This window comes from Balaenoptera acutorostrata, chromosome 5 (assembly GCF_949987535.1).
Source record: "Balaenoptera acutorostrata chromosome 5, mBalAcu1.1, whole genome shotgun sequence".
In the NCBI taxonomy this organism is placed as follows: Eukaryota; Metazoa; Chordata; class Mammalia; order Artiodactyla; family Balaenopteridae; genus Balaenoptera; species Balaenoptera acutorostrata.
Genome location: NC_080068.1, coordinates 48,110,979 through 48,127,359, shown reverse-complemented (window position 1 = coordinate 48,127,359; position 16,381 = coordinate 48,110,979). Strand labels below are relative to the sequence as shown.

The following is a 16,381-nucleotide window of genomic DNA, read 5'->3' as shown; positions in this document are numbered from 1 at the left end:
CTACCGTCTGGGAGATCTTCTCCAAGCCCTCACTTGGATATCTTGTGTACGGTTGCCTTCCCAGGAATCCAGACGGACAGTGTGCTCTCTGCCAGACTTCAGATAATAAGAATCTACATTCGAGAGGATGGCCGTCTGGTCATTGAATTCAAGACCCACGCCAAATTCAGAGGTAATATCAGTGCCATTTTTTTCCTCAAGTTTTTTATTACTAAGAAACATTCAAACACCGAGAAAAGTTGAAAGAATAGGACAATGAAGAACAAAGTCAACAATTATTAACATTTTGCTCTGTGTGTGTTGTATACACACATGCGTGCGTTCCCATTGTTTTGGTCACACCATGTGAAGACAGGTTGCAGGCTTCATGCCAAGTTACCCTAAATACTTCAGTAGACATCTCCTTAAACAAGGACCTTCTCTTACATGTCGCAACAGCATTACCATAGCCAAGATATTTCACACTGATCCAATGATATCTAGTCCCTATTCGTATTCCCTCTATTGTCTCACAAATGTCTTTTCTACTTGTTTTTATGTTTGTTTATGTTTACTTTGCATCTGTTTATATAAAAGGAAGGTGAATCTAATCAAGATTCATATGTTACAATTTGGCAGTTATACCTCTTTAGTCTCTTTCAGTGTAGAATAGTCTCCTTACTTTTAATTATTCATGACACTGCATTACTGTAGTTTTAAAGAGTGGAAGTGTCTTGCTGAGTAACCCTGATCTTTTTAATGAAGTTTACGATAGCCTCCTTTCACCGAGGACTTGAGCGGCCCTAAATGAGGCGTTTTTTAATCTGAAATTGATATTTCTATTTATAAACTACTGAGATCTTTCTACCTCCAAGAGACACGTTGGTTGGAATTCAAAGCTAAGTGTGTTCAAGGCTCATTGTCACCTAAGGACTCGTATTATTGTGAATATGCTCATTAGCATCATTTCTACAAAGCATAGTCATATTGTTTATAAATGTATAGGACCATAATGGCCATCATGAGTAAGGTGATGGGCTGGAATAAGAGGCCATGCTGTCCCAACCTGTGTGGAATATATTCTCAGAGGCAAGTGGGCAGGTATAACCTTGTTTTATAGCAGAGTATTAATTCAGTTCTAAGGCTTTTATAGGGGATTCACCACAAGCACAATAAAACTGACAAATAAGTGTGCGTGTGTTTCCCCTTGAAATAGGACAGTTCGTGATCGAGCACCACACCCTCCCTGATGTGAAATCATTCATATTGACTCCAGACCATCTCGGAGGGATTGAATTTGACCTGCAGCTCCTATGGAGTGCTCAGACTTTTGATTCTCCTTACCAACTCTGGAGAGCCACAAGCTCTTATAACAGGTGAATACAAGATGGCGTTCAGGGGTAAATCTGAAACGTTCTCAGTTTCTTTAAGGGCTCTTCTTCAAAAGCTGGGGTTCTATTTTAAAACGGAGATAGAAACAACCCTCTGGCATAGAGAGAAAGAAACAGATGTAGCTCAGATCAGCTTCTGATGTGTAAAGCGGGAAGTGCTCACCCTTATTCCAAGGGTAAGAACAGGCAGGGTGCACGTCACTTTCATTCACCTCCCATTGGCCACAACCTAGTCACGTGGCACATCTACCTGCAAAGGAAGCTGGGAAATGCGTCCGACTAAAAGCTTAGTATAATAAAGACATTTCATTCCAGTTACCACAACCAGTGCAAAATCCAGGATCTCTGGTTATCAGGTCCAGATGTCACACCTTATGGTCCAGTGTCCTATAAAATAAATAGCAAGATTTAGTCCTCTCCCACACCCAATATGGAGGTAGAACGAGGATTGGATAAATACAGTAAAACATCCCATTTGTAAAACGGGAGAATAGGGCAAACAAAATGAAAACTTTTACCATGAAAAGGATAATGGAGTCTATTGTAAATATTGTTAGCCCCGTTTTATAGATCACGAAATTAGAACCATATTTCGCATGAAAACCTTATTCTTTACAGTTAAGAAGCGGCAAATTGTCTTAAGAATGATTTTCAGAAAGATTTTTTTAGTTACAAATGTTTGGTCTTATATCAAGTATTTTTTGTGTATACTGATTCCTTTGAAATCAATATATAATAAAATAATCATTAAGGGCTGTGTTTCCTAGAACCTCATGAGACTGTGCATGTACTTGTCCCAATTTATAGGCAGAGAAAAGGTCCTCTTTAAATCCACCGCTGACTCCCCACCGCTTACCAAATGAAGTCCAGCTCTTTGAGCGAGACACACATCCTCCCCTCTAGCCTCACCTCAAACCCAGCCTTCTAACCACATTAAACATCGCCCCAGCCCCTGAATCCACCAGCTCATCCATACCTCTGTACCTTTGCAATTCCCCTGTCCTTCCTGCTCTTTTCCTCTGGCAAATCTCAAAGTCCTCTGAGCTCCAGCTAAAATGCTGACCCCTCTGTGACACCTTCCCTGACTTCCCATACAGTGCTAGAAGCTCCTCCTTGTTCACACATTGTTCCAGCTTCTACTGTAACACAGCTCAATATATTTATAATGCTCTGAGTCCCATTTCCACTAGATTGTGAGCTTCCCAAGGGTAAAAGGCATGCCTGCTTGATCTAGAAGCCCCAGAACTGCAGGTTTTAGCACATGGTCAGTCCTGAATAAACATCCTTTAGTAGCTAACATTTGAGCTAAGGAGGTAAAATCCATAGATAAATGGCAAAGTGACAGACAACACCAAGTGTTCTGTGCTGTGTGCGCTGGGAGCCGTGCAGAGCCCTGACCACAGCTGCTCAGCGAGGGGAGCTCAGGCCCGGCACGGGCTAGAGAGCTGTCCAAGGCTTCTGGGGGAGGCAGGGCAACTGGTGGGAAATGTCTAGTTTTCAGAAAGGAGGGGAGAAGAACTACAGGATTAAAAACCTGCATCTAGGACTGTGTTTGGCGTATTTGCAGGGATAGTCAGGAAGTCGACCTAACTCATACTTAGGGATGGGAAAACATAGGACTGCAGCCTGGGGAGACCATGCCATTTGTCCTGCATTCATGTGTTCAACAAATATTTATTGAGCTTTTACTATGTGTCAGGGAAGGTTCTGGGCACTTGGAATACATCAGTGGACCAAATAAAGATCTCTGCACACAGCAGTGGACATGATGAATGAGTATAGTATCACATGTTAGAAGGTGATGAGTGCTATGGAAAAATAAAAGGTCGTGAGCAGGGTAAGGGGAATCAGGAGTGGAGGGACATTGTAGTGTTGGTTAGGATGTTCAGAGTAGGCCTCATTAAGAAGGAACATTCGAGCAAAGACTTGAAGGTGGTGCTAGAGTTAACTATGCAGAGTACCGGGGAAGGGGTTCCTGGCGAATTTCCTGGGGTGTCAGAATCCTGGCATGCTCAGGGAACAGCAAGGAGGCTGGCGTGGCTGGAGTGGAGTGAATGAGGAGGAGGGTAATACACAGGAAGGAGTTGGGTGTCGGGCCTCCGTGGAACCTTCTAGGCCAGTGTGCGGACTTTGTCTTTCACTCTAGTGTAACAGGAGCCACTGCAGGGTTTGAGGGGAGGAACAACAGGATCTGGCCTGACTTTTGGAAAGCAAGGGTCAGGCATGGGCACTTCTGCCTGATTAACTATTTCTATTAATTAAGAGTTAGTATTCACGTTATACAGGTCAATTTTTGTGTAATTCAAAGATAGTATACAAGATCTCATTTCCTGCTGGTCCAAGCTTTGGAGAAAGATAAGGATCATGTGAGAAAACTACAGACATACAGACACACAAGCTTTTGGGGCATGAAGGGGTTTAGAAACTAAGCCCTGAAAGTTCGCCAGGTTTGTCTAAAATCATACAACCGTGGCAGAGGCAAAGCAAGAGTAGGGTTAGACTATCTTCCCGTTTCCAGCCTGTGCCATTCCACTAAACTGAACACAGGCTGTGTCCTAAAAAATTTTATGTACTTGTTTATTTATGTTTACCAAATCTTTGCTATCACTTTACTAATAAACAGATACAAATAATACAAAAGAAATGGTCAAAGGATGAACACAGAGGATGTGAGAACTGTTCACAATCACGATAGTTAGAATTAGGATTCACGGCCCTGAGCACCTCATTCAATGGATGGCAGCCTCCCAGGGCCCTTGAAGAATCTTCCTGAAGCTTCTGGCTGTCTGGCTGCCTTCCAGGCAGACTGCCAGGGCTGGGCTGCTACCGATGACAAGTGTGGGAAGTGAAGTAGGTGAGGGTACAAAGGCTCCACGCTTTCAGGTTCATGACCTACAGAGTCCCACCATAAACATGGAAATTCCCAGCAAGTCATCTCCGAGGAGGAGTGATTTTGTTCTTCAACTTCGTTTAAAGGGATGAAGCTGTAGAGTTTGGGAGCGAAGCCTTGAAACTGAGTGCTAATGAATGGGGGTGGGGCGTTCTTTGGCATGGGGTCCTTTAACCCTGAGGCCTTTGCCACCTGTTCAATCAGAGCAGCAGCAGACAACACGGTCACCTCTCAATAAATAAAAGCTTTTGTAGCGGAGAATGTGTAACAGGGTGTCAGTCAACAAGAAACACTAAACAGAAATTGTCAAGTAAGTTTCATGGGAATCTGAAGGAAATCTAGTTCTGTTTTGCCTTCCCCGGAGCCTTTCAGATTTCTGTCAACAGTGTGCCTTTCTCAGCATTTCTCATGAAAAGGACTTGACTGAGTGAAAGGAGCTCTACTTAACACCTCTGGATAGTACTCTAAAGGTTAAAACAATCAGTGATGAATTCCTGAAACTTGTGTTTGCAGACTCATAAAGTTCTTGGTCGGAAGCTGAACACGAATATCATCCGAAAGCCGTTTAATGAAGTGTGTTTGTGGGTAAGTAAATAATCTATAAATTGGTGCCTCTAACGACAGTCTGCCTGCGTGTTTCCAGGAAGGACTACTCCGGGGAGTACACCATCTACCTGATCCCTTGCACTGTGCAGCCCACTCAGCCTTGGGTGGACCCAGGAGAAAAGCCTTTGGCCTGCACTGCACACGCCCCAGAAAGGTAGGGAAAGACAGTTGAGCCTCACTATTGCACACTTACCTACTCGCTAACATTTATTTGTATTTAACCTCAAAACCAGTTTTCATAGTGCCATTCCGATCATTCCTTGACATTCAGAGTGGCGAAATAGCGAGTCGTCTGACCCACATTCCCAGCTCAGATCCGAGCAAGACAACACTCTGCCTTCTCATACTGTAAACAAGTGTTCTTTTTACGGTCTGTTTAGTGCCATGTTTTTCGAATTTTTGTGCTTTGTGTGGGTGGTTTTGCTGTTTAAAATAGCTCCGCAGCATAGTGCCGAAGTGCTGTCTAGTTTCCTAAGTACAAGAAGGTGGTGATGAGCTAGATGGATTGTTAGATAAGCTTCATTCAAGCATGAATTTCAGTGCTGTTGCCATGAGTTCTATGTGAATGAATCAACAATGTATATCAAATAAGGTGTCTTTAAACAGAAACATGCATAAAACAGGGTTAGGTATTGATCACTGGTTAAAAATGTTGTGACCAGAGGCTGCAGGAACTCGACCCTGTATTTCCCTCAGGAGCAAATGGTTCACTGTTCATTCATTCAGTGTTCAATGCAACGTTATAGAATGTAACTACTGCGGATAACAAGAATCAGCTGTCCATCAGCCCATCCCCATCTCTGACCTGAGACTGTCCATGTTGTGCCAATGTTCACTCATTCAGCCAGTATTTATTCAGCTCTTATCGTGCACTTGGCTCTGGCCTCGGCATGGAGACTAGAGGAGAGGATTAAAAGTCACCTCTGCTCTCAGGCAGTGTATAGTCTAGTGCCACCTTTCTAGGAGCTGAGCAAAGTGAATAGAAAACATTTTAGAGGAAAGACGCTGAAGACAGAATCTGACATTATCATTAAGAGAAGATAGTTTGGAATGCGACTTTCAAACTAATAGTCTGAGACGTGGCCATTGGATTTGGCAATGGGGAAGTGGTTGATGATCTTGACAAAGGGCAGGTTCAGTGGACTGAGGGGGATGAAGCCTGATTGGAGTGGGTTCAAGAGAGGGAGGCAAGAATGTGGAGACAAGAGGGAACAACAATGCTTAAGGAATTTTATTATAATGGATGTCAGATAGAGGGGCATTAGCGGGAAACAGGTGACAGGTCAAAGGAGGTTTAATTTGTTTGTGTTCTAGGGTGCAAAATATTTCAGGATGTTTGTATGCTGGTGGGAATAACCCTATTGGTCTGTTAGGGGAAATGTGACAATGCAGGGTGAAGAGGGAAGATCCGCAGAGCCAAGTCCTTGAGTAGGGCAGGGGATAGACCTGGGACATGAGGGGAAGGGCCGGCCTTAGCCAGAAGCACAGAGAGCTCATCCACTGAAAGAGGAAGGCAAAAGCACTAGCTGGAAGTGAGCAACAATGAGCTTTGAGAAGAGAGGAGGAAGTGAAACAGAGCCGCCTCAGAAAGTGGGAAAGTAAGCACGGTAGGGTTATAGTTGGCAGCAGATTGGCAGTGCTGAGGGCCCCATTGAATTGCTTTTAATATTATTGATGTAAGATGAATAGCACACATTTAAAGTATATACAATTTGATCAATTTTGACATACGTGTACACTCGTGAAACCACCACAATTAAGATAGGGAATATATCTGTTTCCTTCAAAGGTTTCCTCATGGCCCTTTGTTATCCCTCCCTCCCATCTCACCCCAGCCCACCCCTCCCCTCCAGGTGTCCACTGATCTTTGTGTCACTACAGATTACTTTGCATTTTCTGCTAATTTATATACATGGCATCACACAGCATTCTTTCTCTCTAACTGCTTTTGTTCAACACGATTATTTTGACTCATTCATATTGTTGTGTATATCAGTAGTTTGTTCCTGTTATTGCTGAGTTGTATTCCATGGTATGGACACACTAAATTTGTTTATCAAATCGGTCAGTTGATGGACATTTGGGTTGTTTCCAGTTTGGGCTATTATAAATAAAGCTGCTATGAACATACATAGACAAGCCTTTATGTGGACACATGGTTTCTGTTTTCTTGTGTAAATACCTAGGAATGGAGTGGCCAGATCCTAAGGCAGATGTATGTTTAACTTCTTGAAAAAGTGTCACACCGTTTCCCAGTATTTATAAATGTGTAACTGTGTGTGTACATTCCCACCATGAGCATATTAGTGTTCCAGGTCCTCTGCATCCTGGTAAACATGGTCACTGAGGGTCTGGTGTGGTTGGAGAATTAATGAGTGAGATTAAAAGAAGAGGTGAGCTGGGAAGATAGGAGGTGGTAGTTAGAGAGTGAAGTGTTTGAAAATGAGTTTTTTTGGAGGAGGTGCCTAGTGTGCTGGTGGAGGGTAGTTGGCTGCAGTGGGGAGGAGAACTCGCTCTTTGGAAGTGAAGACATCAAGGAACCGAGAGGCTGGGGGAGTAGAAGGTTCATCCGTGCAGATGTTGAAATCACGGAGACTGAGGGCAGGAGCAATGCTGGAGAGCCCGTAGTCAGCCAAATGTGGGAAGGATGGTGACCAGGAAAATGGCAGTTGATTGCAGAAAGGAAGAATAGAGGGCAAATCGTCTGGAGAGAATTGCTGGGGAATTTTTATTCACGTAATAAATTTTTTAAATTACGAAATATTTTAGATACCCAGAAGACCATATATCGTGGATATATAAAACCTCAAGAACATTACCTAGCTGCAATGAATTGGGTATCCCTTGGGCTATGATACTGATGATAAGTGAATATAATAACTACCACTGTTGTTAGTGACCGTGTATGGAGTGCAGACTATGTGCTTACTCTGTACTAAGTTCTTAACATTCAATCTGCATTACAATGACCCCCCACAAATTGGTACTGTTATCTCCATTTTATAACTAATGAAACTGGGAGTCAAAGAAAAAAAAAGAAATAGAACATTACCGCTACCATTTAAACACCTTCAGTGCCCCTTTCAGCTGTACTCTCCCCAACTCTCCACTAAGGTAACCACTAGCATGATATTTGTACTTATCACCCCTTGTTTTGATTTTTGGTTCACCTCATATTTACTTCTACATGGTTTTGCATGTTTTTGAACTTTATATAAAAATTTCATACTGCGTGAATTCTCTCTGCAGCTTTTTTTTCCCCTCAGTGTATCACTTGTTGATTCATAAGTGAAATCAACATGTATGTTGATCCATGTAGCTGCAGTTTGTTTTTCACTGCATTAAAGTCATCTTCATAGGAAGAGTCCACAATTTATTTGACCACGCTATTTGGCTTATAATCCCAGATCCTCTCTATTACAAACAATACTCTATGTGTCTCTTAGTTACATGTGTGAGAAGAGTTTCTCCAGGGTAGGTGCTGGATTTTTTTTTTTTTTTTTAAGAGGAGAGAGGAACAAAGGTTTGAAATGGCAAAAAGGAACAAAAAAGGCATTAACCCCTTCTCCAGTCCCAGTGCTGTGTGGGTGTGGAAGTCTGCAGGGTGAAGAGTATTGTTGGAGTGTACTGAGGCCTCAGGGTTGATATTCAGGGACATCCTTACCTGTGGGTTCCCTGTTATTCCCAGGGTGACTTTCCCCCTTGGACCTAATTTTGCTTTTGATCATCTCCATATCTTTCAATATGGCTCCGTATGGATGCAGTAGAACTACAACACAGCAAATAATGAAGCCTGACTGGAAATTCAGACTTAATTCAAAAGAATTGTGTCTCCTATTATGCCTATTTTTGTGAGTCTGTCATACATATAACCTTATAAATCATCATTATCATCATCTCAAGTCCTTTATTCATTCTCTTTAATCAATAAGTATTTATCAAGTGTCTTACGTCCTGGAACTGTGTGGGTTCTGGTAATAAATACCAACATCAACAAGAAAAACCTATTTCCCTGAGTCAGCTAAATGAACTCTTGGTAAAATTAATGGTTATATCAAAGCTGTTGAAGCATGGTCAGCCTTGGTTTGTGTGGGTTTCTCCTACACCCCAAGTTCCTCCTACACCTCAGCCCTCTCAAATCTATCCCCTGGAGCAGCTTCAGTTAAAAGTAGGGAATGATCAGATGGACTTGATTGGAAGAATAAAGCATTCAAATTATCACTTGTGCATTATTCTTTAACAAACATATGTGTTAGGAGCTTGGCCAGCATGGCAGGTACAATGGTGAGCAGATAGGTGTGGATTATGACGCTCTGGAACCCATAATGGGTGAAGCAGACTTTGATCACACATTTAAAGAGAACAGCAAACCACAGTAAGTACTATGAAAGAAAAGTGCACAGTGTGATGAGAACAAATGATAAGGGATCTGACCCAGCCTGGGAGGGAAGAAAAAGAGGGTAAACTTCCTAGAGAAAGTGGTACTTGAGTTGAGGTCTGAAGAATAAGAGTTCACTAGGCAAAGGACGGTGGCAGAGGAAGAAGGAGTGTTCCAGCAGAAGGTCCAGCAAGGCCAAAGTCAGGAAACTTTAAATTCATTACCGCTAATCTCAAATCGGCCCTCAGGGCTTTCCAGAATGAGAGGGCCAGGAAAAGCAAAGAGTGTTGTAGAGTCTCAAGACCAATTAGATTATTCCTGCTCCAAAGAGCCGATGAACCTCATAAGGACCTGAACTAAATAAAGACTCTCGCCTGCAGGCATCTCTTTATTCAGTAAATATGTAGCACCTACAACAAAGTACTGTTCACAATCCTGAGAAGGGTGGGAAAGGGAGGGCAGCTCAAATGGCAAATGCAAAGTCGACCCTGCTCTCAAGAAGCTCTTGTTTTTCCCACATTTAGATTCCTGATACCCATTGCATTCCAGCAGACCAACCGCCCCGTCCCTGTTGTGTACTCGCTCAATACTGAATTTCAGCTCTGCAACAATGAGAAGGTGTTCCTGATGGACCCCAACACATCTGATATGTCACTGGCGGAAATGGATTACAAAGGGGCCTTCTCCAAAGGTAAGTCATTCCCTTCACCCGCAGACAGAGACTCCGCTGGACTTGAGAAGCTTTCAGATAGGTCGTTGGACTAGCATCTCTGCTCATTGGCTTTCAGTCAACTCTCCAGGGAAGAGTCCCCCAGCGTTGGTTCCAGGGCAGCCAAGGTTTAGTCAAGGAACAGACCCATATTCTTCCTTCAAGCTATTTCAAAATAAGCTCACATTCTTGGTGCGATAATGATCAGCAGTGAGATACTGTGGAAAAGCACTGGTCTGAGTAGTAAGAACACTGGGGTTTCCAACCAGATTCTAACCCGTTGTCTGACTTTGGGTAAACTGCTTCATCTCTCAGTTCCTCAGAGAGACTGCAGTATGACCCCACTGCATGCCAGCCTCAAATCTATGCCAAACATACATGTCCTCTCCAGCATGCTTTCTCTACTTGAAATGGTTCCTCTGTCCCCTCCCTGTCCCAAACATGGTTCCCTTGACTTTCTTCTCCTTTGGGTCTCTATCTAAATGTTAACCTCCCCATAGAGACTTGCCTTGGTTGCACCACTCAATCTAATATAAGCCTTCATATTTGTCACTTTCACAGAATGCTGTTCATTTTTTATAGTACTTATCACAATTTTTAATATTATAATATATATATTTCTTTCCTTATTTATTGCCTATCTCTACCACTAGACTGTAAGTTCCATTAGAACAGAGATTGTGATCAAATGCCAAATTTGCACGCCATACCACCAATGCCAAGGTGCTCAATAAATATTTGTTGAATGAATTAATAATAAATGAATCAATCTTCTGCCTTTTCTCTGTTATCTCTTCTGCATTTCTCTTACTTTTAATCTTCTGCTCACATCTGTGTTTTTTTCTCTCATCCTAAAAACACATCCCGTAAGAGAAAAAGAAAACCTCTCATCCCTACCTCTCCCTCAAACTTCAGCCCATGTTCTCCTTTTCTTTTCTCTGAGAAGCTTCCTGAAGGAGTGGTGAGCACACACTGTCCTCATGGCTGTTCTTTCCAGTCACTCGTCCGTCCATCCGTCTGCTGCAGGTCGGGTTTGTCCCACCACGGCTCAGAATCCTCTCCTGTCCATGACACGAAACCTATGGATTTTGACACCTTTTTCCTGTTTGGTTTCCTTTGCACCAGCCTCAGTTGACACCATCTTACCTCTCTGACCACTTCTCCCTCTCCGGCCTTGGGTCTCCGTCCTCTGCCCCGTCCGTGTTGCTGTCTCCATGTTCCATGGTTGACTCTCACTTCTGTTCTCACTTCAGTGCTACTCCGGTCTCCCCATGGCTTGCCTCATCCCTTTACCCTGAACTCTTCCTAAGCTCCTACTACTCCACAACCATCCCACAAAAATTAACCTTGTCCCTGGTCCCTCCTGAGCTTCCACATGCGGACCCGAACTGCCAAACCTCTCCAAGCGGATGTCGTTCAGACACCTAGAGACGTCTAGAACTGGACTTATCTCCCCCCAGACATGTTCCTCTCACATCCACTGCCCCACTGACTGCATTGCCATACTGCAGGTGGCCCAGCCAAAGACCTCAGGGCTAGCCTCTGCTTCTGCCTTGCCTCCTGTAGCCCATCTATCGTAAGATGAATGGTTCCAACTCCTAGACACTTCTTGAATGCATCCCCTTGCCTCACTGCTGTATTTTGGATACCTTTTTCTTGCTAGAGCGTTAAAATAACTCCCTACCTATGATTCTGGTCTCTTTGTCTTCATTCTCCATGTTTCTAAAGCCCAGGTGCGTTGACATTAAGCCCCCGTTTAAAACCTTCCGGCGTTCCCTATTACTCCTATACTCAAGTCCAGAATCCTCACACCATTAATCAACCTTCCCGGGAGTCTCTCCTGCCAGAGTGCTCCCAGCACCCTCCACCCCAATCACTGGCCTACCCAGTGCCATAGTAAGTGCTCGGGATGAACATCTGCAGCCAGACGAATTTGTGCTCAAATCCTCCTCCCCACGTGTCACAGATATGAAACGCTGGACAAGTTATTTAAAATGGGGATAATAATTGAACCTATCTCTTAGGCTCTTGGGAGGATTAAATAAGATACTGTAGGTAAAGAACTTGATGCCCTAGCAGGAACTAAGGAAAAGTACCTACACCGGGGCTGATACCTTTCCAGCATTCCGTATTTTGTACATGGACTTGCTTTTGCCTAGATTGCTCTCCCCAGCCTCTCCCACCCGCCTCAAATGCTCTGACAAATGCCTACTCATCGTTCAGGATACTGCCCAATGTCATCTCTTCTTTAAATCCTTCCATACCTTTCCTCAGGCAGATTTTTGTGCTCAGCTATGTGCTCATTTGATGTTACGTGCCTTCCTCTGTTGTACGCAACAGTATCGTGTGGAAGTTAATAGTGTGGGTTTTTCGAGAAAAAGCACTTTGAATCTCACCCTCACCACTTACTAACTTTGTGACCTTGAACAAGTCACATAACCACTCAATTTCCTCATCTGTAAAATCGTGAGCACTACATGAGTTCTTCCATGGGAAGGACTTAGTACAGTACCTAGCAAATGGTATGAGTTCGATAAATGTCAGCTATTATTAGCAATTGCTTTGCTTTTATTTCTGCCCTCTCATCTGTGTCTCACTCACCTTCGTATCCCCTGCACATAACAGAGTGCTTGCCCTACCCTAAATACTTAAGTAATATTTACTGATTAAAAGAAGCTATACATGAATGAATGTGTATTTTAGGGGCACATGGACCCCATAGCTCTTCATAGAAAGGTACTTTTGACTCTATAGGAGCATGTTAAATCCTTCCTATCCTTGACACTTTTTTTCTCTTTAATCTTAAAGTCTGACCTAATTAATGCCTTGCAATCTTTGCAGGTCAAATCCTTTATGGCCGAGTACTTTGGAATCCAGAACAAAACCTTAATTCTGCTTACAAACTCCAGCTGGAGAAGGTCTATCTTTGTACTGGCAAGGATGGCTACGTGCCTTTCTTTGATCCCACGGGGACAATCTACAATGAAGGGCCACAGTATGGATGCATTCAGCCAAACAAACACCTAAAACACAGATTCCTGCTGCTGGTATGCTAACTGTTGGTGTTAAAGGGCTGACACACGAGTAGATTTCCTCGGCCATTGGTTTTGCCTGAAGCAGATAGAACCCCACTCTTGATGGTTTTCTACAGATATTGTTGTTGTTACTTCTATCTGCTTAATGTTAGTATTGAGTTGGCCAAAAAGTTCGTTCGATCTTATGAAAGAACCTGAACGATCTTTTGGCTAACTCGATACATATTACCAAATGTGAAGGTTTGGTGGGTAACAAGACAAGCTGTTACTGATGTTCTAGGAAGAGGAAAGTCTAAGCCAGTGTTTCTCAAAGTGTGTCCCAGACACCCCTGAACATCCCCAATATTCTTTCAGGGCGTCCACAAGGTCAAAACTACTTTCATAATGATATGATGATGCTTGCCTTTTTCTTACTCAGTCCCTCATGAGTGCCGAGAGTACGAAGGTTTTATTGATATGGAGTCAGATTCCACATTGTGACTAATCTTTAGAGAAAATACCACTTGTTGAGTTTTGATTTAGTATCAAAAAAGAATATCCATAATTATCTGAAAAAGTTATTCAAACATTTCTCTGTCTTCCAACTACATAGCTTATGTGAGGCCAGATTCTTCATATACTTCAGCCAAAACAACATGTCACAACAGATTGAATACAGAAGCAATTGTGAGAATCTAGTTCTTTAACAGAGATTTGCAAAAATGTAAAACAGTGCCAGCTCTCTTTTTGGGAAGTGGGTGTGAATACAGACATTTTCACTAAAAAATATGTTACTTATGTTAACATGTAGTGAGTTTCTCATTTCTATTTTAAAATGAATTAGTAAATACATTTTTTCATTTTTTAAAAAATTGTTAATTGTAACATAATTACAGTGTTAATTTTAATACAGTAAATATTGATAGATATCAATCACATAAGATGAAAGCTTTGGGGGGGGTGTCCTTAATTTTTATGTTCTGAGACCAAATAGCTTGAGAATTGTTGGTATAGGCTCTCTCACCCATTGGGTTTTTTTGGTTTTTTTTTTAATAATCTTTATGCTTTTTTTTTTAAATTTTTATTTATTTATTTTTGGCTGTGTTGGGTCTTCATTTCTGTGCGAGGGCTTTCTCTAGTTGCGGCAAGCGGCGGCCACTCTTCATCGCGGTGCGCGGGCCTCTCACTATCGCGGCCTCTCTTGTTGCGGAGCACAGGCTCCAGACGCGCAGGCTCAGTAGTTGTGGCTCACGGGCCTAGCTGCTCCGCGGCATGTGGGATCTTCCCAGACCAGGGCTCGAACCCGTGTCCCCTGCATTGGCAGACAGATTCTCAACCACTGCGCCACCAGGGAAGCCCACCCATTGGGTTTTGAGGTCACAGAGGCCACCAAGTGTCCTCCCTTGAAGAGGGCAGTCGGTGCCCAGAGGCAGCGGTCAACTTAAGGAGAGGGCTCCTGTAACATGTACCCTCCTGACCCGAACCGAAGGAGGAGTGGAGAGTACTTTCTCCTCCCAGTGACTGCCACCTGCCAGTTCAGTGGTTCCGTCTTTCTAAATCTTGCGTTTCTTTTTTCTGAAATCCTAGGACCGCAGTCAGCCAGAGGTAACGGACAAGTACTTCCACGACGTGCCCTTTGAAGCCCACTTTGCTTCTGAGTTGCCTGATTTCCACGTGGTCAGTAGCATGCCAGGCGTGGATGGATTTACTCTGAAGGTGGACGCACTCTATAAGGTGAGTGTGGTGAGAAGAATAGAAGCACAGGATCAAGGTCACTTTAAAGGTTACAAAAAGGAGGATGACATCATCTCTTTGATGTCAGTTTCTTTTTATAGCATTCTTACTGGCAGGTCTTTTTTAATTGTTGTTAAGCTCAACATTCATCCAAAACTTTACTGTCTATCCAATAGACCAATAAAATTCTTTAATTTGCATATAGTCACTTGTCATGGCTCTTTGCTGCACCAGCTGATTTTCACAGGCATGTGGAAATATTTAACAAACTCATAAATACAATTCAGTAATTTAGAATGGCAAGAATTACTAGTATTTGATAAGCAAAAATACTCGAAGTCCCAGTAATAAACGTAAACTTCCAAGATCAAATTCCACTCTTCTCTGTCTCCAAATAGTAAGCCATGACCTTGGATTTCAGAACTATTATCACTCTTCAGAAGTTATTTCAAAATCATGGAGGGTTTCCATGGGGGCAGATGAGAGGGAAATAAAATACTTGATGACATAACTCAGGGGAGGATCCAAGAAGTGTTAAGATTTAGCAGATTTTTGTCAAGTATCTGTGTATTATGCACAGAGTAGGTGTTTAGTGAATATTTGTTGAATGACTCTATTTTAGCTAAACTTCATCAATAAATAGTAAATTGGCATAGAAAACAATAAAAGGTACTGGGAATAAATGTGATTATTAATACTATTACTCCACTGCTATCAATAAAGGCCAACACATCATAAGTGATGACTTAGCTAAAGAAACCCTGAAAGATAAATTCTTAGGGCTCTTCCATGCACAGGTAGTGAAACTGAAAAAAAATGTGAATATCTGACTCAAGATCACCTTAATGTGGAAATAAAACAGGACCCCAAAATATTTGGTTCAGTTCTCTATTCACAGACACCAACCATGGCTAATGCTTTTCTTTTTTTTTTCCTTTTTCTTTTTTTTTTTTTTTTTACTTCATCAAAACCTTTATTTATCCTGCTACAGTTACAGTGGCATATTTACTAATCCTTAAATGCACCATGCATAGTCTTACCTCAACATTTTTCTTAAAGGGTGCCAGTTATGGTCTGATTTATTCCATGACTTTAAAAGCAAGAGATTCTTTAGTGGATCAGTTTCCTTTCTTTGTTTTAATTGAAACACATTTGATGTACCATATTATGTTCGTTTCAGGTGGACTCCAGTGGCAAGAATTACTTGCAGTGATTTGACATTTGCATACGTTATGAAATGATCGATGTGATAAGTCTAGTAACCATCTGTCCCCATACAAAGCTGTTACAGTATTATTGGCCATATTCCGTATGCTGTGTATTACATCCCCTGGCTTATTTATTTGATAACTGGAGGTTTGTACCTCTTAAGCCCCTTCACATATCACAGTGCGCCCCACACCCTCCTCCCTCTGGCGACTACCCATTTGTTCTCTGCATCTATGAGACTGTTTTCATTTTGTTTTGTTTGTTTGTTTTGTTTTTCAGATTCCACAAATAAGTGAAATCATATGGTATTAGTCTTTCTCTGTCTAACTTATTCAACTTAGCGTAATGCTTTCTAGGTCTATCCATGTTGTCACAAATGGCAAGATTCTTTTTTATGGCTGCATAGTATATATATATATACACACACACACCCCCCACATCTTCTTTTTCCATTCATCTATTTTTTTAAAA

General features: G+C 42.3%; 1 protein-coding gene across 7 annotated transcripts in view; it reads left to right on the top strand.

Annotated features, from left to right (window-relative positions):
* Nucleotides 1-16,381, top strand: part of FRAS1 (Fraser extracellular matrix complex subunit 1) — a 457,113-nt gene that overhangs the window by 436,279 nt on the left and 4,453 nt on the right. For 6 of the 7 annotated variants that reach the window (XM_057546917.1, XM_057546920.1, XM_057546919.1 and 3 more), the window contains 6 exons: nt 65-172; nt 1,196-1,355; nt 4,904-5,020; nt 9,769-9,935; nt 12,795-13,000; nt 14,555-14,701. In XM_057546917.1, the coding sequence (XP_057402900.1) occupies nt 65-172; nt 1,196-1,355; nt 4,904-5,020; nt 9,769-9,935; nt 12,795-13,000; nt 14,555-14,701 (905 nt within the window). Of the gene's footprint in view, nt 1-64; nt 173-1,195; nt 1,356-4,773; nt 4,880-4,903; nt 5,021-9,768; nt 9,936-12,794; nt 13,001-14,554; nt 14,702-16,381 lie in introns of those variants that run through there. The other variant, XM_057546921.1, reaches the window with a different exon arrangement.